The following is a 27,994-nucleotide window of genomic DNA, read 5'->3' as shown; positions in this document are numbered from 1 at the left end:
GCATGCGGTCCATCCAATCCCAACAGGGTTTTTGCAACAGCGGCACCTAGTGTAGTATTTTGTAAAATGGATGCTTCAGGATTAAAAAACGCATCCAAACGATTCTATGTTTTTTCTAAATGCGTATGTCACATCCAATAGCATTATTATTATTATCATTGTAAAAAGTATATTTTGTTTGTTCCTCCACTTTTTTGTCTTCAAAACTCACCTCTTCAGATTTGCCTTTTAATGATCATCTGCCTCACATACCGCCCCCTTTTAACTCGACTGTGTTTTTTTTTTGCTATTTATTACTTGCTTGTTTTGTTCATGTTTTATTCTTACTTTATTATTGTTATTTAGTATATGTACAGCGACCTTGGGTGTCCTAAAAGGCGCTTCGAAGTAAAATGTATTATTATAATTAATATTATTATTTACTCCACAGCAGCTAATATTTGCTACACAACCAATAAGAGCTTCATGATTAACAGTAGTTATTACTCAGATATTTATATCATTAATGGTGAATACGTTGTATTGGTAGGTTATTGCCATTTCATGCAACTTTTCGACTCTCCTAAGTGATCTATCAAGCGTCACTTCCTGATCCACCTGTTTGGCAGGTCGCTCATTTCGCTACGCTGTTCAAGACTTCATCGAGTCACGCCGAACGAGGAGAAAATGGATGGACTTTTTCCATTGCGTTGATGCTTATTCTTTCTTTTTTTCGTGTAAATTAAAGTTTACAAGTGGGTGTTTACTAAAGTCCTAAAATGCACGTACGCTGTCGCAATCGTTTGACTGGCTTCTTCCGGAACTTTCTCCTGTTCAATTTTTTCCTTTTTCTCGGTGAGTTAAACTGGCCATAGTCCGCCTTTTATGTTGTTTGTTCGCCGGTATCGTATTTATTTTAATTCCATAAAAATTAAATGTCAATATATTATCTGAAACGGTTTGCGGGTTAAGCCAGTTGCTCCTTTACCTTTAGAGTGCTCGAACCTTGACCACAGATGTCAAATACATTTTGGAACAAAACAGCTGTCCCGGCTTGTACAAGCACGGAATTATTACTATTTTTCTGTAACTCTGCTGATGATTAAGTTAAGTGAAAACGACACGTTTCAAAAATAAAAACAACAATATATTATTGATTAAGGGCTATACAAATAAAAAAGACTTGACTTGACTACATATATATCATGTGGTTTACATCCGGGCAACCTGACGTGTAGCGGCCATGCTGGATGTTTTTCTTTTAAAATAGTTTAATTTTTTGGGTTTTATTAACAATCATTTAGTCACAAACAAAAAACAGTGAAACAATAGAAGATTCAAAAATTCAAGGGAACATAAACACTGCAGATTAACATACACATCACATCACTAAGGGCAATACGGGCACAAAACCAACAGCAATGTAAAAATAAACATTTTAGGAAACTATAAATACTAGGGAATACATAGAAAAAAACAATATTAGGACAATAAAGAGATTCTTAAGAATATTATACATAATTTGTGCATTGGAATGCTTTGTCACATTCTTAGATTCAACTTCATTAAACAAATTTGTTTATATAACTTTAAACAGTGGGGTTAGATTCCTAATATTTTTTGTGATTTAAAAAAGATTGTCCATATATAAAATGAAATATATTTATCTTTTATCATGTTCGTTTAGTAGGATAAGTCCAAATGCAATATTATCTCAATCTAAGGTCGCAGGGAAATTAGGAATGACACGAGTTATTCAAAGCTGAATATTTTGTTAAACCTTTTTTTCTATAATTGGACATGAAAAGAACATATGGTCATTGGTTTTTATATAATTGTTGCAAAGCGAGTTGGGCATATGTACGTTTCCCTTATTGCTTATCATTGTAAATGACTTTTGAAAATACAAAAAATACATATTTGTTGTCGTTTAAGGTCCAGTGTGTATTATTTGACCACTAAATGTGTCTGCACAATGTAGTGCAGCTGAAAATGTGTGCTAAAACCCCCCAAAAAAGAATACAAACAATGGCGAATCAAATTGACCGAAATGCACAATTTTACTTCTAATTTATTTGCCCAGCCTTTTTGGTTACCCGTAGCAGCAAGATGAAGGACAATTATGTCCGTTACCTATAGGTGAGGTTCGTCTTATGTAAAATAAATGCTAATTTTTTTGGGAACAGCGTGCATTATTTGAGCACTAGATGTTGCTGTATGGTGTGGTGCAACTGAAAACTACTTACGCTGCCCTAATTACGAACAAGATTGAATTTTTTGTAAGTGCTATATTTTGTATAGATTGTATGTTTAAGGTTTATATAAGTATGTTTAAGGCTTGTAGAAGTAACCTGTATTGTTTTGTACTAAAAAATAAACATTTCATAACATAATATTCTCTATTAAGATAAAGTTAAGTTTAACTTACTTTTGGAAGATGAGCTTCAAGAGTTAGGCGAGTTCCTCCTCCGTGGTAGAAAGTGGCCGAAAAAAAGCGATCCAACCATTTTCCCAAGCTTTCTTATTCCTCTTTAATTTCAAATGAAACGGCTCGCCCATTCTTTACACTTTACACCAACCCTGTTAAATGAATGCACGAGATATTAAACGCTAAAAATGTTTAATATCTGGAGATACAGTATAGAATGTTTACACACGAACTAGGAAGAGGAAGCGGATTACTTCTTCTTCGTGGACGCTGGGTGAGCTCTCACAGCGCCACCACACGCCTGTAGCAGTGGAAAGAAACAGTACTTTCCTATACTGTGGAAAATGTGCACAATACAAAATCTAACTTACTGGAATGTCCAAGTATATTCCGACATCCCCAAAAAATGTATCTACCGTTTTCCCGTAACCCAAATGTGCGTAAGTGGTGGAGGGTCTGTATTGCTACAAAGTGCAAGATAGACTACAAACTACAGAGACTCAATGTGACCAAAACTCACTTAACTTCATCACAATTGCTCAGGCTTCAGGTAATGACCAACGACAAGTCTGCTGCAGAAAGCAGGGGACCCGTGATTGGCTGTAATGTAAGCCTTAGGCCACTTTAATGTCATTTTCAGCAGTCATCGAGGAGCAAAAAGGCCACACTTGTTGTGTGTCTTGGGCAAGGACAGCCTGGAGGTGCCCATCGCTTGGGTGTCTTGAAAGACACTTAAAAATAAAATTTGTTATTATTATTATTGTTTTAGACAGGTTCTGTGATTAGAGTAGTGGGGGACCATGTAGCATATCACTGGTAGGAAATTATTTTGGTACTCCTCTGCTTTAAGACTTGCACAAATGTATTTGATAAAGTTCATGATTTCCTTAAATTGGTTAAAGAGTTCTTTAAGGTGGGGTGCGTCGTTTGATGTCCTTAAAAAGTTGCATGTTAAATATTTTCTCTATTAAGTGCTGTATGTGTTAAGAATGCCCAACTGAGTTCAAAGAGCCCTTATGCCTTATTTTCCATCGTCCCTGCTCTTGTATGCGTTTATCTTACTTTTATCAGCGATGTTCAGGGTGGAACACATTAGTTTGCTTTAAAAAGTTAACAATATCATTCACATTGGAAAAAATTCACCGGAGTACTATTATTTTGTAACATAAATTATGCTTTATCATTGTGATTGCACGCTGTGCATCAAAAGGTCAACATAATGATAAAAACATATACGTGATTCAAAACAATACGTTTCGAGAAAACAAATATTCAAATATCTAAAAATTCACAGCTCTACAAACATATTAAAAACTACTTTCAGAAGAAGATTTTCATGAACCCTTTCTGGGGATCTGTAAGTTTTGTCAAGTGAACTCCAATTTGAGTTAATATGAGTTTTAAATGAACTGAAACTGTAAAAAAACAAAACAAAAAAAAACCACACACACACAATGAGGAGTATTTATACACCGGGCTCGAAGGCGGGCAGCACGGCGGCGCAGTGGTTAGCGCTTGTGTGGCACAGTTCTGAGGTCATGAGATCGAACCTCCTGTGTGGAGTTTGCATGTTCTCCGCGTGCTTGCGTGGGTTTCCTCCGGGCACTCCGGTTTCCTCCCACATTCCAAAAACATGCATCCTAGGTTAATTGGCCGGTCCGACTTGTCCCAAGGTGTGAATGAGTGAGTGAGTTGTCTGTCCCTGTGTGCCCTACGACTGGCCGGCAACCAGTTCAGAGTGTCCCCTGCCCGCTGACAGAAGATAGCTGGGATGGGCTCCAGCACCCCCACGACCCTACTGAGGATAAGTGGTACAGATAATGGATAGATGGATGGGTTCTAAGGCACCCCCAAAAAAGTATTTCGTCATATATTTTTCATATATAATGCGCATGTAATTAACACTCCAGTAGGATCTAACACATCTATTTTGTGTATGACTGTTGTACATTTCATACATAATATAATAGTGCAATAATTGATCAGTCGAAAAATGTTGCTGATCAAAATGACATATCATTGAAGATGTCAGGACTGGAACCCAGTTTGCGGCAGAGGAAGCTCCAAAACCTAACCACTACACCAGCAGAACAGATTATCGCACTATTTTTACTCACAGTGCCCGAATGGAGAAAACAAAAAGTCCTCCTAAACGATATAAATAAATGCAAAAAAGCACAATGCGGGAAACAACTCTTTGGTCTTTCTGGTGATCAATTGGAAATTTTATGTCTTTCAGGAGGATATTGCTTTTTTCCATTCCCTAGCATTGGTTTCTAGCATCTTGAGTAAAAAAGTGTGATAATGAGAAAAATCTAATCCTTTTTGTATGTCACCTGTATCACTGGGGCTCAAGTGGTTAGGTTTTGGCGCTCTCACATCTGCAATCTCTGTTTGATTCCCATTGCATACTATGTTTTGGGATATTGGTCTGTGATGTTTTTCGATTGATCGATCATTGCACAAATAAGGTAATATACTGTAAACCTCCATGAATAAATACTGTATGCAATTCCAATTTCTTTCACATATAAAAGGCACCGGGTTATAAGCCATACTTTAAAATTTCTGGCCAATTTTGTGTTTTGAGGTGCACCTTATAGTCTGGAAAATTCGATAACTAAAATATTAACACAACAATTTTTGGAACCATTTAAGAAGGCAAAAGTGAGATGCTGACGATGCGGTCTTCGTTATTGTTGTTTTGGTGATCGTTTTAATTATGCAGTCGTTGCAATGTGTTTCTCTTTAATTTAAACAAAATTATGCCATGATGACGGATAAAATCATTGAAATGTAATTACACTCGCCATTTTTAACCTTTTTTTTTATTTTTTATTTTTTGAAGCACATGCTTGCATGAATGATAGGCTTCTTTTCATACCATCCATCCGTCCATTATCCGCACCACTTATCATTACTAGGGTTGCGGGTTGTGCACGCGGAGAACATGCAAACTCCACACGAGACTTGAAGTTGTTGGACTTGAACTCTGAACTTTTGCACCGTAGGGCTTCGCCCTGACCACCCAGCCGCCGTACCGCTCTTTTGTCATACCAGTCTGAAATAACTCTATGTTTGACGTATTTGTTTTGGTCTGTAAATTCCTAATCACAAATCGGGTTTACCATCAAGTGTGGATCATCTTTATCTTGTGTAAAAATTGAACATGATTTGCATTGTTGCGAAACATTGTACGCAACGACATTGGCCGAAGCACCCATTTTGTAAAAAAGTGTAGGAAAATAAGTCCACACACAATAATCTAATCAATGATTAAATGAAAATGAGATTTGGAAATATACTCTTCCTGCACAGTATAAATACTTTCTGTTCAGTAAAACATGACAAAGTTGTGTTTCTCTCTTTGGTTGAACTGAAAACACATCCACACAAATTTCCCTTTCGATCAACCACTTATGGGCTGTATGTCACTTGAGTGCTCTTGTTTTGCAGCTCCTTGGTTTGTGTCCTCCATCACCGTAAATTCTCCAGCAGAGCTCCATGCGTCCAAAGGAGACACTGTCACGCTGTCCTGCTCTTTCACATCCACCAGTCGACCTACCAGCAAGATGACCATCGATTGGTCCTATAGACCTCAGACCGGGGGGCCGCCACAGACGGTGGGTGAAAAGCTTGTCAGCGTATTATGTTGATGACAAATATCGCTTTTTCTGGGGTAGAAAATTCTAAAGCACTGTGTCATGGCTTGTGTTTCGCTCCAGTTTGTGTTTGATCAAGCAATTTTATTTATTTCTCTCTTCATTGGAGTATGGTAACACATTTTTGTCATTCAGATACATTTGATGCATTGAACTAACAATGAATTATCTACCCGTTATCTGCGCCGCTTATCCTCACCAGGGTCGAGGGGGGGCTCAAGCCCATCCTATCTATTCCGGGGAGTGGTTGCCAGCCAGTTTCAGGGCCACAATGAATTAACAAAAGTAAAATAAATTAAAAGATGTTTTTGCCTGTTAGAAGAATGTAGAGCTACCTTGTGCTTTACTCAAACATTAAGAGTTATTAAAAATATTTTAATATTTGACAAATATTTACGTTTTTCCAGATCTAAAGTAGCTTACTAAAATTTGCCAAACAAAGTCCTAGCTTTATGTGCTCTCACAATTTAGCTTTTACTATCTGTTTAGCGTCACGTGTTTTATGCATTCTATTTAGTGTCTGTTGATTTATTTTACTGTTGGAATTCACTGTGAAACTGGTGCTACTTGTTGACAACAGGAAGTCAAACAATTCCTTCACCTCTGTGCCAGGGTTGACACCTCTTTGACTAAACATGTCAGCACTGGAAGAAGGTCTTTCATCAAAAGTGAATTTGCTGCAAAACTAAATGTTTGTCACATTTCATATCTAACAGAAATGGATAATGGCACTAAAAGAAAAAATGATAGATGTAAGCTATTTGAAGCAAGGGTACTGTTTTGTTTGTTCATCCTTTTTTAAATATATAACTTAAAAAAACATGAAATAGAAATGTATTAGTTGTAAATCAGCAGTAATATTTTCAAATGTGGTGATCAAGAGAAAATGCAGGCTTCAGCCATACAATCATAAACATTCAGTGTTTGTTATTTAATCCCCCAAAAGGATTCCTTGCATTTCTTAAATGTAAACACAAGTTTCGCACAGGGGCTTAAAATTCTTAAAACTGCTTGAATTCTAAGGTCGTGTTTTCAAGTTTTGAAACTTGCTTGAACTTTGGTGAAGTGCTTGTAAATGTTTGAAATTGTTGCCATGTTTCACAACAAGTCTGCCCAAAAATGACACCGACACTGCTCTCTGGTGGCTTGGCTTTTCTTCTTTTCCCGTGATTAACGGCGGTTGGCAATTGTTTGTATGGCGTTGTCATGTGAGGCGTCATTGCCTCCTATGGGTCGCGCCCAAGAGGGAAGGTTCATGATACACTTTTATGGGCCATGCAAACAATTAATGTATTGTTTTCCAGTGGTAAATTGTAATGAGAAGAACTGCCTTCAAATGACTCAAAATCTAAAAATCATATGTCTTGACAAAGCACATGCAAGATTAAAAATTGCAGATGTGAATTGCGGATATATTTGTGGCTGTGCAAAATACATGATTCACATCTGATTTTTTTCTTTTAATTGTACTGCAGAAATTGAAGAATTGGCTTTGAAAATTACCCTAAAGTGCTTGAATTTGCCTATAAAGAAGGTGTACAACCCCTGCAAAAAGGGAAGCTTTAATCTTTTTCATATTTTAATAATTTTTTAAAGTTATTATTTTATTAATTTTAAACTCTCATGATTCTTTTCCATATATGTGGGGATACAGAAATAAGAAACAAATAAAGTAAAATTAGAATAAAATCAATAAAGTGAGAAGTATAATACTTGAAATACCAATATAACCAATTTACTTGAAAATATTTCTAATTCAATTTATTAATTCATATTGTTTTCTCTTTTCCTTGTCTACTTCCTTTTTTTGCAACTTTGAATACTATATTGCTTCAACTCCAACAGCTTACTGTCATTAATGCCATGCAGGACTGAAAGATAACAAGATTTTATTTACACATCCATTACAGTTCCTTAACATCTGAAACCCAGGCTACAAAATAATCAATACACTTATATTGTTTGAGACCTCCTCAAAATGTAAATATCACCAATTTTAACGGGTCTGTATTCGTCTAATACTCAAAAGTCAGTCCTGTTTCTGCAAAGATTCTGTGTATTTCAGAGGGTTTTCCAGGATATGGGAATACCTGAATTCCTTTCCTCGGTATTGTGGTCCTCCAGATTGCCATCCGTGTTTTTATCCGAAGCCATAAATGCACTCAATCCTCTAAGCGTGCTCAATCAGGGTTGAGTCTCATTGACCAGTCCACTCAAAACCACCTCATAATTTAAGGAGTTCCATTTGGGCATGAAGAGAGCCATCAAATGTGGTTCAGTATAATTGCATTTAGACCACTAGAATACGTACTGTGGTAGTTGCAACCCTATATGGGACCATTTCCTATAGGAGCACTCAGAGTGGAGTGAAGGCTAATGTTTTGTGGCTGCTTCTAATGTGGAGTACTGTTGGTTTAGTCACTAGGAGATAAAGTTGTGTGCTTTTGATCTGCAACGTAAAACTGAAGGAAAGGGACCAGCTATTGACATTTGTGCATGCATTTGTGTGTCTCAACATGTCAAAACCTCACGATTCTCTCAAACTATTGCAAAAAGATGCTGCACCCAATACAACTATTATGTTTCAATTGCAGAATGTGGAGCATGTCCAATATTTGGCCCAGCTTATACTGTTCCCAATTTGGATTTCTCCTGCCAGTATTTACTCTCCATCCAATTTCATTAGATGCTTTAGCAGCATAATATATCTTTGCGTCTGTGGTCGTAAATCAAAGTGGGCCTGACTATGAATAAGCATGTAAAAAGCTCAATCATAAATAAGACTTTGAGCCAAAGTAATCACAGTTGAACAAGGGCTTCAGTGGCCTGTATAGTTAAGATGGCCTGAGTGGGAATTAAGGCTGAAAGACAAGATAGCGGAAATGACAATTAATTTTTTTCAGTACATAACATTGAAATCGCATGGGTAAAAGGGCTTAATTCTTCTGAAAGTTGTGAAAAAACTGTTGCAACTTTTTTTTAATTACGGTTTGATGGTGTTCATGCTTTTTCAATACTGGTGCTTACTCGGGACCTTTTTTCGGCTCCAGTGGTTAAGTGTTTCTACAATTTTACTTCAAGAAAGAACAAAAGTAACTTTGTCATACATAGGGTCCACGGAGTTGTTAACCACCTGGGTAGTTGGGGCACCACTTCCTGTGGTGTGTCTTGGGCAAGTTTACCCTGATGGCGCCCATCTATCTCCAGGCTGTTTTTTGGGAAGGAGTTTGTTCTCCAACATAAAACAGATAATACTGTTTTTTTCCATGGTTACCAGTAGCAGGAGAAGGCTCCTGATCTGACTCGGATAAAGCACTTCCGTCATCTGTTTGCTGTTGTTTTTTGGTGTAAAACGTAATTCCGCTGTTCAGAAAGGAGCTGGATCTTGGCATACTGTACTTGATCAAATTTATTACAGACGATTCTCAGCCATAAGAAAAATGATCAGTTGGTGAAAACCATGCAGCTTCCACGGCTATTCTGTACTGGACTCACAGAGGGCATTTTCTTTGAATATGCTTAAGTTTACGCCCCCTGAAACCATGTTTAATCATTGGCGCAGGTAGTGTAAATATATTGTAATTAAGATGAAGCAAACCAACTCGGTAATTAGTTTTAAAGCAGGAAACCGAGCTGATTTGGTCAGAATTCTTGTACTGCCCAAAGTTATCACTTTGCGAAACAAAAATGTACTATCATTGCGGAAGATGGATAGATAGATACTTTATTCATCCCCGTATGGAAATTCACACTTCCAGCAGTATCCTTGTGTTGAAAATAAAATCATAATAAAATAAAATAAATAGAATGTGTCATAATAGTCTGTAATAATAGTTGGCCATAGATTAGTGCAGCCCTTTGAAACTCTTGTGATTAAGGGCTATACAAATAAGCATGACTTGACTTGACTGACTTGAATACATAAATACCCAATTCCTACTTCACAGCATAAATCTTTGTTTGCCAGCAGCCTGTGTAGGTCTGTTTGCAGTTGCTTCTAAACGCACTTGACCTTCAAAAGTTAGATTTTGCCACGCCTGGCAAGCACAAAAATCTTTAATCACTCCCAAATTGCTTTGAATAGTTTGTTCCTTCCTGTGTGAGGAGGTGCCATATTCTATACTTTAAAAAAGTAACACACCAGGGAGGCACCATGCCCGCTATGAAAATCAGTTATTAAAGGATTTATCAGTTACATTACTTGTTCGGGCCACTTTGTTTGCATTTGTTTCTGTGCCTGAACCTTTACAAGAGCCATAAAGTTGCTGACATTGTATTCCATGTGTGCACTGCTTGGTGCAGGTACTAAATGCAGTAAAATAAACCATGATTCCATGTCATCTTTAAAGTAATCTAGCACATTCAGTGGCCTTAATCATTTGTAGTGCATGTTTTGTCCTCTTGATTTTCAATTATATACAGTATATATATGTAACACATAAAGATTTTTTCTTTTTAATGTATAATGCTTCTAAACATGGAATTTGGTCTAGAACTCTTTTGCTTTCTTTGCTCTTTTTTTTTTACCAAGTAATGAATTTTGAGCATTCTTTATTCAAACCAATATAAAATTGTGAACTTTACCCTGAAACTGTGAGACATAAAAAATGTGCAGATGAAGGTCATTCCTACTATTTGTTTTTTTGTAATATTTTAAGAACGTGTTTATTTCCATCCGGCATCTTTTGTTCATGAGCAAAGCTGTTTTAAACGGGTCCTCATTGTTTACAATACTTTCTATTTCATCTTCTTGAGTTGGTAACATACCTTTTCATTTTTCTTGTGACCATTTAGCACTTTGTCATGTCCGAGATTTTTTTTATTTTTACCTCTGAATGCCATTTGCGACACATAGCTGATGTCTGAGTGATGCATGCCATTGACTCCTGTGTGCTGTCATGTAGTTTTTATGATTGGAATAAGCGAAGTAATGCCTTGGCCATCTTGGCTGTGAAAATACAGCCGATCAATTATGTACTAACAAATTCCAGCCACTAGTTGGCAGTGAGACCTCCCTTTCTGAGAAAATCAACTTAATCCGAAAGAGTTAGATGTATTTTTTCTTTTTGTTTAGGGCAAATTACAAAAAAACGGGTCACAACGAGTTTGGTCTGTAAATTCGTGTGGAGGAGGGATCAGGCTCAGAACTAATTTCAGCCGGCAAAGGGTGCCCTATTTCCAGCTTTTAGGGGCATATCCTGCCCTCTTACTCATAGAATAACAGTGGACCATTTTCAGGCTGGCTTTCATGGATGCCCAGGGCTCTCACTAAAGCTCATTTAGACCGGGATTGGCACATTATTTTCAGCCAGATTTCATGGCGTGCACCAGGACCATCTTTTGAGCATTCATACTAGTGCCATCATTCTGTGCCCATTTATGTTTGCTGCTAAAGTATGGATTTTAGAGGTAGGGTGAGCACAATCGATCCACGCCTGAGCACAGCACAAATCCTCAGTTGGGCTCACTTGGGAGAGGTGGTCCAGAACATCGAACGATTGCGAGCACATACGCAGAGCTACTGTTATAGTCCCCATAGCCATGACATCATATATCCTAACTGAGAAAAAAAAAGGTTTTGCTGCTGTGTTGTCAAGGTTTGCTCTCCATTGTAAAACAGTCTTATTCTTTCAACCTGCGAGAATCAATGCAATTATGTATATTTTGTAGACAACTGGGCTCAGAAATGGTTTGATAGAGTCCGGTTTCTGGAAGGTATGGACGAAATGGCCTTAATGTGAGTCTACCATTAATCAGGTTCTTGCATTGCTTTGGACTCACAGATCTATCAACTTCTTTACTAGTGTATACTTGTATAAAAATCAAATAAAAATATCTTATCTAAAACCAATAAGGTACATTTTTGTATCCCTGTAAACCAAGAACTTGCTCATATGCAGCAGTAGAACAGTAAATATAACAAAAATAATGTGCATTTTGTGAAGTATTATTGATTAGTCAACTGCAATGTCTGTAACAAAAGTACTCAACAATTTTCAACAATTTGAAATCAAACTGTTTTAACAACTGATGTTTGTCATTTTCAACGTTTTAACCCATTCAACTGGCATTTGTTTTTTGGACTCCATGCATTTGATATCAAATATGTTTGTAAGACACAGCCTGACATAGTGCTCAAGCTCTCTTTTATGGCAAATTACAGTATACGCGTACAAAATGTACAAAACATCAAAACTGTATTGGTTTGAACTTTACTTAAATTTTACAGAGGTGAATCGGACTACGTTTCGTTCAACTGCTCGACGTAATCTTTAGATGTTGGTGTGTAACCTGACCTTTTTATTGGCCGTATCTAGGCTAAAATGCTCCTAAACTTATCCTACGCATACAGTACTAGATGTTGACCCATTTCAGTATGTTTTTTACTGCGACTATCTGTAGAGATCATATTCTTGTAGAGATGCTTCTGTTGGAAACTCGTGTCAGGCAACAAGTTTTGACAATAAAATTCATTATCAACTACTTTTAATATTGATTTTTGTTGACCATTTATTCCAGCCCTACTCACCGGGTAACAATACTTGAAAATAAACTCTCAAAAAACAGTCATATCTCAAAAAACGATGCCTTACACCTCCAGGTGTCAAACTTACGGCCTGCGGGCCACATCTGGCCTGGCATACAATTATATATACGACCCGTCAAATCATTTTATATACATCTACTATAATGGCCCGGCTCTATGAAACGCTGATAACTCTCAAACTACCGCCACAAGACTTCCCAAAATGTTCCTTAATCAATCGAGTTAGCTGTAGCCTGACGAGCGCACTTTTAAAACTACAGTATCTACTGACAAACAACACCTCATCCAGTTGAAAATCAAGAACGACAAGTGCATTAATAGTGAGTCTTTAGTGTCAGGAAGCGGAGACATAACGTCTATCTATCTCGATGTAATGCATGGCTAAACGGAGAAGAGCAGGGTGATGTTTCTGTTGCTGTGGATTACGTGATTGCTAAAACCTCACTATGGCTGAAAAAAAAATTGATTTGGAAAACGGTGCCTTTCAAAACCAAAGGAGGGGCTGAAAATATTTTAACTGTCATTGCCGGTAAACCTGAGTGTGTTCTTTGTGGAGCTAATGTGGCGAATGAGCTAATTAAGGAATGTAATGTTAAAACAGCACCACAAGACAAAACATCAGAGTAAGCTGAAAAACCTGAATGCAGTGCAAAAGATGTAGAAAGTTGAAGAGATGAAGAAGAATGTGAGGATCTAGCATATTTTTTCACTAAAGCAAAATCCCAAAGTGAAAAACACAGATTTTATTGATCTTTCCGTGTTTTTTTTCTCTCGACATTTTGAATTTCTATAGTTTTGACAGGAGATGTTTTTTTTAGTTATTTAGTGCTGAAGTTTGTTTATTCTGGAATAATATTCCTGTCTGTTTTCAATTAATATTTATGATTTTTTTAAAAAAAGGCAAGTTTTAGTGTATTCAATAAATATGTATCGCTGTGTGACTAAAGGTGTGGTTTGAGTTTTGGCCCTCTGTGAAAATGAGTTTGACGCTCCTGCCTTACAACTTCCACTTTCATTTTACCAGTGTACACTAGGGATCGCCAACCTTGTTGAACCTGTGAACTACTTTTTTTGCTACTGATAAGCGTGAAGGGGTCTTGTTTTGAAATGCATTTCCAAATTAGCAACTGTTGGCGTAAACAATCCATGTCCCCCCTGCGTATTCAACTTCCAGGATTGGGACTGAGTATTTGTACAAAGAAACAAGCGCTGAAAAGAGCCGCTCTTTTCAAACAAACATAATATTCTGGGCATGTGAGCAGGACAATGTTTTCTCTAAACAAACATTGAAAAATGACTGACCACTGTTTTTATAGGAAAGGGGCGTGGATTGAGAAAAAAAAATACCTTCCAGTCGAAGTAAGGGAGTACAAAAGACCTTCAAGACTGGACCCAGCTGTTTTTTGAAGTAGATTCATCAAAGCAATCAGACCACCATTTGGAAACATATCTGGGAAAGTAAAAAGTACATTGAAAGTGAACACAAGAAGTGAATGCTTCATTCAATGTTTTGGATAAGCATGAGGGGTATTTATAACAACTAAATAAATAATGTGATTATATGATGATTAAATACAAATAATATAGCTGGATAACTCATGCAATCATGACTACATATTCAGTGACACATTTTATAATCTAACTCAAACAATGTTATTACTATGTTGTTACAATGTTATTGTTATTGTTGTCACATGTTTTTTTTAAGACACTGATCATGTCAAGGATTTCTCATTCCAGTTAGAAATCAAATTTCCTAGAAAATCACAGATGAGCTATATCCAGAACCAGTCTGCAGACTACTCAGGTGCTCTTTGAGGTCTTCAACACCTGGTGTAGACCCATTACAACTTCAAACCTCTTCTTTTGGACTCATCCTGTATGGCCTACTTTTTATATTCCCAATGCATTTGACGTCACAGCAAAACTATCAATCGCCCTAACACAATTTGTGAGGGCTGTGAAAAATTTGTCCCAATGCTTGACATCAGCTGGCCCTGGGAAATGTCTGCTACTCGGAGTTAAAAAGTGCGCATCAAATTCACAGGCTGTACTTTAACTGCACCAATTGTCGGCAATAATTAGGCAACCACATACAAGCTCGGAATGCAGGATGGTAATCATAAGGATGTTTCTGAGTGCAGCGTCTCTACTGTCGTCTTGTGAATTAGAGTGGTAACTCGAAGCTTTCTCCACTTTACTTTATTACATCAGCCTTTATGAAATTAAATCCTTAAGATACACGCTCTGCCAGGTAATTTGATCCGTTTAACATCTCTTGTAATCATTCTGATTTCTTTAAACATCACATTAACAAGTTGATGATGGAGTGATTAGTGATTACCTGATGGGCATCCTCGGCAGATAATGAATTTTCCCATTCTTTTGTTTGGCTTTGAGCAGCTGATATATATGATGCACTGCAGTATAAGGCTTTCTGGAAAAAATATCAATACTCACTTGATGTCCTACTAACACTTAGTGTTTGTGAAATGTCTTTAGTAAAACAAAGACAACTATTCAAATGGATTGGAATTGTATGACATTTGAAAAAAAAACACATATCTTTCTGATCTTTCTTCAAAGTAAAGCACAATAGACGGACGGGCCTTTGAGAGTATAGAACGAAAGTGAAAAATGACATAAGAGCTTTTGGTTCTCCGTTCAAATGCACATGTTGCCAATTGGGAAGAAATCCTGGTGTACATACTGCGAATCACACCTAGTTAAAACAAATAAAACAAAAACACACATGCACACACACACACACACACACACACACACACACCCATACACAAAATAAAGAGTTCTCTGTTACAGTTAATGCATGTGGTCTGGCACTACTACTAAAAAAACATAGTAAAACCTTTAGATAATTACACTAATCCCACCTTCATCGTTGGGTTCTTGCAATAAACGCACTCAGCAATGTAGTAAAACCCTAGTAAAATAATGCCTAGCCATGTAAAGTCTTTTAAAACTAATAAAAAACTCTATAACATAGTACCGTACTGCTTATTAACTCAATGATCCCCCGTGTTTAAAATGCTGAAGACAAATGTATGCTAAGCAATTTTTGTCTCACATTACGCATTATTATTGGCAAATATACTTGTTGTAAAAGGAATGTACTGCTTTTGATCTATGTGCCACATACACATTCCCTTTCAAATAAAACCTGGCTACGGTGACAATTTGCAAATGTCTGTTCTTGTTTGTCTTTTTTAAAATTGAAACCATGTCAGAGTGAATAACTTTTTCAATATTGCATAGAATTACACACACAATAAATTCAATTTAGAAAAAACACCAAGTATAAATAAATAAATAAAAAATCCAGCAAAATTGTGTACACCTAGTATACAAAATGATTAAAAAGAAAGTAAAAGGAATGGTTGAGAACGCAATGTAAAAATACTATACATAATCAGCTTTTAGACTAGACTTATACTAATGCTGTGCAATCATGAAATGGAATCACGCCTAACCTTACGATGCAATTTTAACACCGGGATCCGGACCGATTATCAGTTCAATCGTCTGTAAGACAGAGATACAGTGACCTCTCCTCATACAAGTTTATTTTTTTCCCGGATTGAGTTCATATCCTGGAATTTTGTATCTAGAACGAATTTCCCCCAGAAGAAATAACTGAAAAGCAATTAATCTGTTCCCGGCCTCCCAAAATTATTCAAGTGGACCCTAAATAGCTTTGAAACACATCTTCCTGAACATTAAAACTCATTAAAATGGTAATTGAACATACATTACAGTAGAGGTAAGATTTTGGGCCCGGCCCGAATTTCTGGCTGGGTTCGGGCTTTAAATATCAATCTGAAATTAACTCTGGTCCAGTGAGGCTGGAATTTTTTAGGCCCAATTTTACCTCTATAGTACAGTAATAAAAACACCGTAATAAGGTAAACATGATAATACTAATGAAACAAAATTCAAGTTTATCGTGAGCACCTGCTGTGGAGCAAGTTGCTGGTCGCTAACGGAGGTATTTGCGTGGTGGTGGAGAGACTGTTGATGATACATACATATTTTGGCGGGAACTCCATGTGCTAAGAGGGACAAGCTGATGCTTGCAGTGAACTGTCTCGAGCACTCAACCCCTCTAGTGGTAGCGTCTGGAAATTGGATTTTCTCTCGCATGTCAGGCAAATGTGCACAAAATGCATCTCGTATCTCGAATTTTTCATTATTAGAGTAGCCCGTATGTAGAGGAGCCACTATATGAAGAAACTACTTGTAACATGTACACATTATCAGTGATGTTATACAAGTCAGATTGGCAAGCGAACCCTATGCATCCCCATCTCGATAGTTTCACATCAAACCGTTGTCCTGGCACTCCTCCACTGGCTCAGCATATATACCTCTTTTCCTCTCATTTACCTTCTGAATACTGTCCTCCGAGGTTATAGTGAGTTCCAAGAGAATTACAGTATCTGCTATGAGGCCTTAGAGATGAGCAGCAAGTCAGGCCCCAGTGTTGTGGGGGTAATAGACTCTGGGCATTAGAGTGATGTTCAGGCTTTGAGGTAGCCCAAGCCATTTCTGTAGAAACCTGCTGACTCTCTTATAGCCCTTCATGGTAGAGATTGGAACTTTATTGATCAGAAAGAGCTAGAGGATCAGTGGGAGGATCGATCCCGTGTTGAATAATCCAGGCCTTGAACTAGCCAGGTATAGTGCAATACACCTTTCTCCATCGTTTTCCCTTTTTTCTGTTTGTTTTTGAGAAACATTACATAGATTTGTGCAAATTACTTCCCCAGAAGTGTAATGTTTTAGTTTCCATCGTAGTGAACATTGCTCTCCTCACTCTACTGTTCTGTCGCCATCTGCCTAAACACCCGCTACCACACTTTTTCTATGACTTTAATTTTGAGTTGGGAACAAAATGTTTCTGATCTTACAAAATGGTGTGCATGCTGTCTTCAGTTCTTTAAAACTTCAACTTTAAGTCATCTTTCAAAATCAGCTTGGAATTATTTCCATGTTGTGTGCTTTTTTTGTTTGTATAGCTCTTTGAGATGTACCTTCAAACAGAAGAGTGCCATACATAACGAAGCTTTCATACGAACCACTTTTCTGAAAAATCTGTTTCAGATTAGTAACTACTTCCCATTTGACATTTTTACCTTACCTCAAAAGTCCCTCCATAAACTTCAGCTGGTCCATAACTCTGCTGCACGCATCATCACCAAGACCCCCTCTCGCCATCACATCACCCCTGTCCTTCAGCAACTCCACTGGCTTCCAATCTACCATAGAATCAACTACAAAATCCTGCTCTACACCTACATGGCCATTCATAACCCCTCCCTACCTTTCCAACCTCCTTCACATTGCTACGCCATCCCACACCCTCAGATTGTCTTCCTCCCTCCATCCCACTATACCCCCAGCCTGCCTCAGCTCCATGGGGAGCATAGCTCTGCCCCCAGCTCTGGAACTCATTGCCGCCTGACCTCCAAAATTCTGCGACCCTGTCAACCTTCAAATCCGGACTCAAAACTCACCTCTTCAGACTTGCCTATTCTTGACCATATGCCTCACACACTGCCCCTTTTAACTATAATATGTTTTATTGGCAATTCATTACTTGCTGGTTTTACTCTTGGTTTTACCCTTGTATTGTTGTGTCCTACTCATATGTACATCGACCTTGGGTTTCCTGAAAGCCGCATCAAAATCCAATATTTTATTATTATTTTTATTATTTTCAAACGCTTATCTCTGTATGCCTATCAGTAGAACCACTACCAAGAAATTTGGACTCTGCGTGAAACTGTATCTCCTTTTGGCAATTCAATCTTCTCATTTGTCCATTGATTTTGCGGGTGACATACGTTTATCTGTATTGGCGGAGCTCCGAGTACTCTTGTTGAAAAAAAAAAAAGACCCACCGTGGTGAATACAAATCAATGGCACCAAACAGAAGGGATATGGTAAATTTTGGTTAGTAGTTTGGCACTCTTCAGCTTATGACTTCCAAACCTTACATCTACAAAGTTTGTATATTGGATAGAATTACGTGCTCTATTGTGGGCCTGAACATAATAATAAAAATAACAATAACAATAGAATAGAAGAATAAATAGTGGAAAAACTACACCTCCAATGAATGTGCCGATATCACATTACACCAAATGAGCTACAACCTCGACACTCTTCCTGGAAGTTTAAAGCTTTAGTCTTCACTGGTAGTATTATACTGTTTTGTTGGCGATGTTCCACCTCAATAAGAAAATACATTCAACGCCGAAAGCTTTGAATTGTGGGTATATACTAAACTCGTAGTTGCATTCACATTTTAAAAGCAAGGTCTCTCTGTGTTAATCTGGCCATTAATGGAGCATGTGTGATTTAGACAAATTATTAACGTTCTCCTTTTAGTGTTTATATTAGTATTGATTTTTATCTCTGACGCAAGCACAAATGTATCATGAGAGAAGTCCCTGCTTGTCAAGTATTATATGAGACTCCTAGGCAGTGGAGTTGCTATGGCAATTGCAGAGAGACTACTCTAACTGTTTCCCTTAAAATTACAAGACTATTTACAATCCTCGCCCACACATCTTAAATATATATTGTTATTTTTCCTTTAGTGGGTTAATTCTTCTTGTTTCTGTTTCAATATTGGACACCTGGAATGAAGATTGCTTAGGACGCGAAGGTTATTGGGTATTTTGACTATTACGCACTTGTAACATCAGGGGTCTTAAGGTCACAGCCCTGGAACAATTGCAGCTCGCCCTATGATAGTTTGAGGTCCCCGCCTCAATATAAAGCGAGATTTATATTATTAAGTGCCTCCTGGTGGTACAAAAAATTGATTAAAACAAATATTAATTTAAAACATAAAAAAATGCACAAACTAGGATATAAACGCGTAAATGCATGTTTTGCATAACATTATCCTCACCTAGGTGGAGCTGACATCATTATCAGCCATCTTACTGCTACCATTTTTTTTCTTCTTTCCCTTTTTAATTTCCCAGCTTTTTGATATTTTTCCTCTAGCTCTTGTTTTTCTTTAATCTCTCTCTTCCTCCTCTTCATTTTTCTCCCATTTCTTCTATTTTTCCCCTTTTACATGTATTTTCACCTTTAGTTCTTTCTTTGCTAAATGTTGAGCAAAAATGTTGTGGTTCGGTCACTTTAAGTCTTTCTAGTTTGTCTTCACTTGTTTTTGGTTGCATAATTTAGTGTCATCTAATACACACTGGCCCTTTAATGTAAGTGCAGCCCGTACAAAGTATGGATTAATGTACTAGTGATTGATTTATTTTTCATTTTTAGATATTATTTTGTTTCGCATATTTTCGGAAACATATAGATAAGAAGTTTTTATTTTTGGGAAACCCGATTCGGCTCAAACTCACCTACCCCCTGACCTCTGTTTATTCAACTCTAAACTTATCACCCCTTTTTTTCTCCATCCTCAGTTTTTCCACTTCTCTTCTCGTGCCTTCCCTCCGTTGGAAGGCCAATTCAGTGGGCGTATCCATTGGCGAGGAAGCCCTGCAAAAGGCGACGCCTCCATCGCTTTGAGCAATTCAACGCTGAAAGATAATGGAACCTACACATGCTCAGTCAGAAATCCCCCAGACGTCCACGGCAACCCAAACTCACAGACGGTGCTCACCGTCACGCCAAAGAGTAAGCATCTTTTAATTGTAACCAAGAGATGATATTTTCATGGATCCCTTAATGTCAGTGCTGTAGTTTCATCGACAAATGTCACCTATATTTACTTCCCAGGACGTATTGCACGAAACTGGAATAAAGAAATACAGTCTAGATAGATAAACACAACTTTATCTAGTCTGGCCGGCGCATTTCGGCTTCATCAGTAGCACATTTGCCGAGTCGGGATGTAAAGCTGGGGCTGTATAAAGACAGTTGTAGATCTATGGGATAAATGAGCGTTCACGGCATCTTCACATGGAAGCCAGGATCGATCTCAGAATCATGGATCCGGAAAGGAAAAATGTTGCCCAGAGTCTTTTACGGACGCTGAACAACAGCTCCTTATGGAGTTTTTTTGAATCTGTGAAAGAAAATAATAATAAAAAAAAAGGTTACATGTGCAGTGTAATGTGAATGCGCCTGGTATTAGTGCACCGTAGAGGTAAGAGCTTAGGCCTAGGTCCAAACCCGACCCAAGGCCTCAAATGTCAATCATTAGCTCGGGCTCGGGCTGGGCCGGCTTCTCTCTTGGGTTTTATTTTTTGGTCAAATCAATTTCATTTATTTGTTCATTTTATTCAACTGTATAATTGTAATAGTCGTTGCATGCATGCCTGCAATACTGTACATAGTTGAGTTGACTAGAAAACGACTTTTACAATTATACAGTTGAATGAAATGACCAAATAAATGAAATGACAAAATGGCCTATATGTTAAATTTTGATGCAGGATAACTAAAATAATGTCATATATCAAGAAAATCCATGAAAATGTTGTAAATGTTAGTGATTGTTTTTTTACCTGATAAACATTAGAAGTGCCAGATGTTTCTCTGGGGGTAACCTTAGCCTGGTTGTTAGCCTGGTCTGTAAAAGGCTAGCTGTTGAGAACAAATGAACATACTAACTAGAGGTAAGATCTTAAACATGAGCTGAAATTCCGGTTGTGTCGGGCCTAAAATGTCAATGTCAATCGATGAGGTTCAGGCCGGGCTTCTCTCTTTCGCTAAATTTTTTGTTTTTAATTATCAGCCAGTCCCGTTTGTAACATTTCCCGAGGCTGTCATTTAATACAGTAGATCGTAATCTTTAAACTTTGGGACACAATTCAGGCTTCTTAAACAACCCTAATTGGATTTTCCTGCACTGGAGTTTCAAAAGATATTCCCAGAGCCCCCCACCATCTTCCCACCTCTGTGGAAGGGGCAGAAGCGACATCATAAACAGAACGCCTGTACTTCCTGCGGAGGATGAGGAGAGCCCGCCTGCCCCCACCCTCCCTCATCACATTCTACAGGGGCACCATAGAGAGTATCCTGACCAGCTGTATCTCTGTGTGGTGTGGAGGCTGCAGCGCTACCGACTGGGGTAGTGTGAGGAGGGTGACGAGGACAGCAGAGAAAATCATCGGGACTTCTCTTCCCTCCATTCAGGACATTGGCCAGAAGCGCTGCCTATCCCAAGCTAAGAACATTATCAGGGACCCCTCTCACCCCCATCATGGACTGTTCACTCTGCTAGCCTCTGGGAAGAGGTACTGCAGTGTGCGGTGCAGGACCACCAGGTTCCACAATAGTCTTGTCCCCCTGGCCATTAGACTGTTAAATGGTCACTCAAACACATAGTAAATCTAAACTGCTGCTAATCTGTACATCTGTGGGTTCTGTTTGACTTTTTGCACTACTGGCAGTTCTTTATAGCTAGCCACTCCTTGCACATCTGTTTCTCTGCACTATTGTACTTACAGCGTTATTGTTACAGTGTTATTGTTCTGTTTACCTGACTGGTTTACCTGACTGCCCATTTTGCACATCTGGTTGGCTACTCCTCTTGCACTATTTGCGCTACTGTAAAATACTATACATAGCCATAATTATTTAGTATATTATTAGCACTCAATACTACAACTCAATACAACATTTTATTTATATCTGTACATTCAAGGAAACTGTGCGGGTCAGATGTATCGACATTTCGTTCTGTATACACGTGTACTAGAATGACAATAAAGTAGATCTGAATCTCTGAATGAATCTGAATCTCTGAAGAGGAGGAAGCGAGCCTGCGTGAGAGCTAGGCTACATGCTAACCCACACCGAATGGTGTTCTGCCAAAAATTGCCCCTCCGGCATGAAATGTGCCCCGTAGGGCAAACATCACTAAAACTACTTAGAATCTAGTTTTGGGGGAAACGGAACAGTAAAGCACGGAGAATTTGCAGCTTGTATACCTTGAGGAAATCACTTTTGGGCAAGTTGAAAATATTGACTTTGGCGAAATTGCCCTGCATGAAATGACCCTCCTTGCCTAAACGCCACTGAAACGACTACGCCTTTTCTTACCAAATGATGGACATGTAAACGAGCTGATTGTATTGTGATTAACCAGCGATTAAAAACTGTAATATTCCGAATATCACATGTATTGACAACTGTTGTGTCCTGTACCATAAACCGGATTGCGGTGAAATAAACTGTCAAATAATCAATGTACAAAATGGGAGAAAAACATTCACAACACTAGGTGTCATTTCGCCAAAGTCAATGTTTCTAACTCGCTCAAAAGTGATGTAAATACAAGGTGCAATATCTCCGTGCTTTACTGTTCTATTACTTTCCCCAAAATATGAGATACGAAGTTGTTTTAGTAACAATAGTACGAGGGGGACGTTTAATGCCGGTGGGACAATTTTCAACACGACACAGGCTCTTCTGGGAGTTTTTCTAACAAACGCAAGGTCTCTCGCCGACAAGATCCAGCAAAGAATTAGTTCTCGACGGATGAAGAGCCGTCTTGCCATCGTCAGCGAAACTTGGCTGGACGACAACATCCCCAAGGACGCTGCTACGTGCGAACAGCAGCCCCGGGCAAGACAAATGCACGGGTTTGGTGCTGTGTTGTTATATTTTCTGAGGAGAGCAAAGGCCACCGCCACGGATCCTCGCCACCCGGGCGAGCTACATGTTTGTACACCTTCCACTGAGAATGAGAGTTTTTACCCTGTAAAGTCCGCACTGCACACTGTGGCTACAAAGAAAATGTAATTGGCATTTTGTCATAGACAATAAAGACAATATTGAATCTTGAATTGTCCTGCACAAGTAAAAGAAACAAAGAACAATGACGGGAGGATACTTAAAAATGACTAAGCGAGAAAGAAGCACTGCTCCTCCCGAATCCTCACAAATAATATAAGAAAATTCAGGTTTTTGCTTCCTGGTCAGCCCCTTAAGTCAAGTTAATTTGTCGGGCTCGGTCTGGGTTGCCCTTTATAACCAATGGGCCCGGGTCAGGTCTGGCTAGATTTTTTTTTAAGGCCCGATCTTACCTCTGCTCGTAACTGATCCAAGCTAAATTTAAACTGCTTTCATGCAACTGAGTTTAGGCTGAATTCAGCCAAGATGATAAACATATTTTGGCTCAAACTGATATCTTGGGTATGAAAAAGTAGGAACTTAACATTCATTTGTAAAAGTGTTAAGTGTCCCTTAATAGGATTTTAGTGAGTCATGCCTTCAGCCAGCCCACTGAAAAACAATAGAGTATCATTTAGTATTTAAATTGTAATCCAAGTTGCAAATAGTTTCAAATGACAATGTGGAGGTGGTGCGAAGTATCTCAAACTGTTTTCTTCCTCCCCCTCAGCACCGAGCGTCCGCTTCTCAGATGTTGCAGTCCTCCTGGTTTTCATCCTCATCCCTTCCGCCATCATCGCCATGGTTCTGATTGGTCAGATGCTCTTACCCGAGAGAGAGCGCAGCCAATCAAAAGGATACAGATCAGCCATAGAGGTCGCAGATGGGTGAGTACGTTTGTTCAACCAATCACCCAAGTAAGTCCCTTGGGGTTGTTCAGCTATGGCTTGGTATGGATTCACCTCCGGATTACCTTTTCCCCTGTTTTACAGAGAATAATCAAGTTTGAGATAAGGGTTTGACCTGGATAACATTTTTTAGAAGATAAATAGTCATATTGATTGACTACTTGAACAGATTCATAGGAATGTGTATCCATACTTTTTTTCCGTAATAGATTTATTTTGACGTTTTTTGATGTTGTTTTTTTTTTTTTACCACTAAGGGGCACTAAATAATATACACTGTCCCTTTAAAACACAATCCATAACTTAATAAAGTATTTGGATGGAATAACGTTTTATATTTACCCCTTAAAATGCCTGTAAAATCTTCCCAAAATCCCAATCTAAGACAAACCCAAAGTGAATGGAATACTGTTCTTGTACTGTTTGGAGAACATGCACAGTTTTGGTCTCTTTTGAAAAGTAACACTGTGAAATTTTGTTCCAAACTGAAATGTGCTACTAATATTGAGTAATCTGAGTCGGATAACAGATATAGTCTGTTTTTGTTCTCACCTGAATTTTTTCTCTGCAATTAAATGCCTGCAGATGAGTGTAGCATAAGCATCTTAGCTGGAAAACAGGCAAGATAATAGCTTGAAACCTTAACTGGTACTTTGTCAAATTTGATCACAATCTGAAAAACCAAACATATTATTTTACACATTTTTCTAATGGTAGGTCCAGGCGTTTCCATAAGTATCTATTTGAAGACGACCAGATTACAGCCATAAAAACTTTTCAACCCTACATTTTACTTTAGCCAGTTTTTAGACATTGTGTGTTTGACTTTTTTCCAGTACATTTTGAGAAAGTAGAAAAATACACCGACATATAAACATTAGAAATAGAGTTTCTTCAAACATGCATTTTAATGAAGACTCATTTGATTGATGGGTTTGATGAAAAGATACAAGAATAGGGAAATGAAAATATTTTGATAACTATTACCTACAGTATTTTTTCAACCTAGCCATGTAAATTTTATCTGTTCATTACAGAAGGTTGTTAACAATAGTTCGTTGTTTTAATTCAATGTGCAGTACATTACAAAACCTACTAAAAAGGGTACAGTTTCCAAAATGCAAAATAATAAGCAAAACTACTTTGTTTAATGGCCGATAAAGATGCTATTTTTTAAAATTATCTTCCTAAAATTAATTGCAAGTACTCAACAGTTTTTTTAGTACACTTTGACTGTGACATTGGAACGGCATTTGAAATGATGAGATATATTGTAAGCAAGATCCATTCATACCTAGAGACAATTTGGACCGTCCAATTAACCTGACATGCATGTTTTTGGAATCTGGGAAGAAACCGGAGTGCCCGGAGGAAACTCACGGGGAGAACATGCAAACTCCACACAGGAAGGCTGATAGCTAGATTTGAACCCATGACCTCAGAACTGTGCCGCGCATACGCTAACCACTGCTCTGCTGCGCCGCATTGTAAACAAGATAATTTTGCTAATTTTAAATAATTTTGGGAATGACAAACTTTTCTAGTAGAATGAGACAAACAACGAATGTTGATGTTTTCTAACGTTGCCCCTTCTAAGGTTTGTCACTTTTTATTTTGGCACAACACCAATCTTCATCAATCATTAAGATTTACGTTTTCTATTTTACTAGTTAAAGTCAGGGCAAAACGCCAGCACAGTTGTTTTCTGAGGTCAGGGGATCAAACCTTCCTGTGTGGAGTTTGCATGTTCTCCTCGTGCTTGCTTGGGTTTTCTTCGGGCACTCCGGTTTCCTCCCACATTCCAAAAACATGCATGTCAGGTGAACTGGCTGGTCCACATTTTGTACCCTGCAACTGGCTAGTAACCAGTTCAGGGTGTCCTCTGCCTACTGCCCGAAGATAGCTGGAATGAGCTCAAGCTCCCCCGTGACCCTACCGAGGATAAGCGGTGCAGATAATGGATGGATAGATAAAGTCTTAAAGTCAAGACTTAAATTTAATTGTCTTTTTGTTATTGATAAAACCGTAGTGAACATCATTTGCAACGATATTTGAGATGGCACTCCAGGGCAAACTCATTATAAAGACATATAAAAGAAAAATAAGATAAAAGCTTGCCAGGATAAATAGGCACAAAAATATTTACAAGGTAATGGTTGTAGACTGAACTAAGTTGTAAGAATAGTGCAATGTAAAATAGTGCATTGTTACAGTAGTGCAAGAACTTTTAGCAGCAAAAAATTCCCAGATATGTTGATAAATAAGATATGAATACTCATTTTTCCACACGTAAGCAAGATATCTCTTTTTCACAATCTCAGGCGCTTGTTTAGGGTGGTGATGGCCCTGGGGAAGAAACTTTCTCTGAGGCTAGTAGTCCTAGTTTTAAGGAACCCTTATCGCCTACCAGACAGAAACGTGTCAAAAAGACAGCAGAATTCTTTTATCAATTTCATTTTGGTAGAAACATTGTCCGACATGAATCGTAATTGTTCCATTTCCCAAAAGGTTTGTTGCAATGTTGCCTGACTGTTATCTCTTGTGTTCAGTGACGAAAATGAGAACGACCAAATGGGGGGCAAACTCAAGGGCTACCATTGCTGCGACATACATCTGACGGTACAGTGCAGTACATTACCTTCAATTATGCAAAACTCTGACTTCTCTTGGCTTCATGTCTCTCTTTGCAACTGTATGTGTGTCCAGGATTCTGAGAGTGATTATGAGTACTACAACAATACGAAACGGAACACACCCGATACTCAAAATGATGCCGAGACTCCGTGCTAGAGTCCCCCGGGCTTGTTTGCTCACTTGTGTGAGCTGGGACCTGCCGGTACCATTTCGTGGTTTGTAGTGAATGAAAATCAATGGCGGATTAATGTGCCTGTCAACGTGCAGGCGAGTCAGTTAGGCACATGCGAAGTCGTGAAAGAGATGTTTTTGTTTTTTAATTTATTGTCTTTGTTATAGCTGCTGATGTCTTATTTACTGTCGTCGTCACTTTTGTGTCAAATCGCATTGTTTGCTCGTGAAATAAATTGTTTTGGAATGCCAGGTTAAATTGTATATAATTTTTATATTTTTTGGCACATTACTTAAATCTTGTGAAAATTTGATTTTCCTTGTCTGATTACAAACTACAGAGAAATTTGAACTTTATTACATTTTAAATGAGCACTTGATTTTCACTTTATGAAGGAGCAAGCCTTGATGAGATTGTGAGAATGCCTCGTCAGCATGTTGATAATTGTCGTGTTCAACTAATTATGAACGTAACTGATTTCCATTTTTATGGGGAGGATTTCTTTCAAATATCTCAAGGACAGGCTAAAGTTGTATGACACGAGAAAGAAAACCCCCTAATAAAACTGCTGGGGAAAATAAAACATGCACACTGCAATGAGTCCTATGGTTTGTTTTCATTTTCTTATTCAGCTGGTTGTCAACCAACAAGCTTTTAATAATTCAAACACTCCCATGCGGTAATAATTATCATTCCTACTTCATCTGAACTACCATGGCAACAGCTTACTCATGCCAGGAAAGAACAATATTTAAGGAAATAATTCAAAAGAGAAACTATTTCAAGGTCTGGGTGATGGTGAATGGCGGCCGTTGCACTTATGCAACATCCAGGGTTTGTGCGGGCGCTTAAAATCCTTGAAAATGACTGAAATTTAATGTTATCTTTTAAGATTAAAAGTTACCTGAATTTGGGGTGATGTGCTTATAAATACTTGAAATTGTTGCCATGTGTCCCGACAAATCTGCTTAAAAATTAACTAAATTTTTCTCTCTGGTGGTTTGATTAACTGCAGCTAACATTAGTTTGTACAACATCGTCCTA

General features: G+C 38.1%; 1 protein-coding gene across 1 annotated transcript; it reads left to right on the top strand.

Moving 5' to 3' along the window:
* Window positions 1-586: 586 nt before the first annotated feature.
* mpzl3 (myelin protein zero-like 3) lies at window positions 587-27,551 on the top strand. The gene is made up of 6 exons (XM_088345145.1): window positions 587-834; window positions 5,864-6,030; window positions 20,077-20,290; window positions 23,967-24,123; window positions 26,694-26,763; window positions 26,851-27,551. Exons 1-6 carry the CDS (start codon window positions 759-761, stop codon window positions 26,932-26,934), a joined length of 768 nt encoding a protein of 255 aa, XP_088201271.1. The 5' UTR covers window positions 587-758; the 3' UTR covers window positions 26,935-27,551.
* Window positions 27,552-27,994: the final 443 nt, after the last annotated feature.

Source organism: Urocampus carinirostris, chromosome 10, assembly GCF_059441175.1.
Source record: "Urocampus carinirostris isolate Australia breed hairy pipefish chromosome 10, RoL_Ucar_1.0, whole genome shotgun sequence".
Taxonomy (NCBI): Eukaryota; Metazoa; Chordata; class Actinopteri; order Syngnathiformes; family Syngnathidae; genus Urocampus; species Urocampus carinirostris.
The sequence above is the reverse complement of the archived record's forward strand: the minus strand, read 5'-3'. Positions and strand labels throughout refer to the sequence as shown.

What these genes read in the sequence shown, in the direction of transcription:
- mpzl3 (XM_088345145.1), top strand. Translation starts at nt 759, where the DNA reads ATGCACGTACGCTGTCGCAATCGTTTGACTGGCTTCTTCCGGAACTTT. An exon ending in CCGGGGGGCCGCCACAGACG is followed by an intron (nt 6,031 to 20,076) that starts GTGGGTGAAAAG and finishes CTCCATCCTCAG; the next exon opens with TTTTTCCACTTCTCTTCTCG. An exon ending in GCCATAGAGGTCGCAGATGG is followed by an intron (nt 24,124 to 26,693) that starts GTGAGTACGTTT and finishes TCTTGTGTTCAG; the next exon opens with TGACGAAAATGAGAACGACC.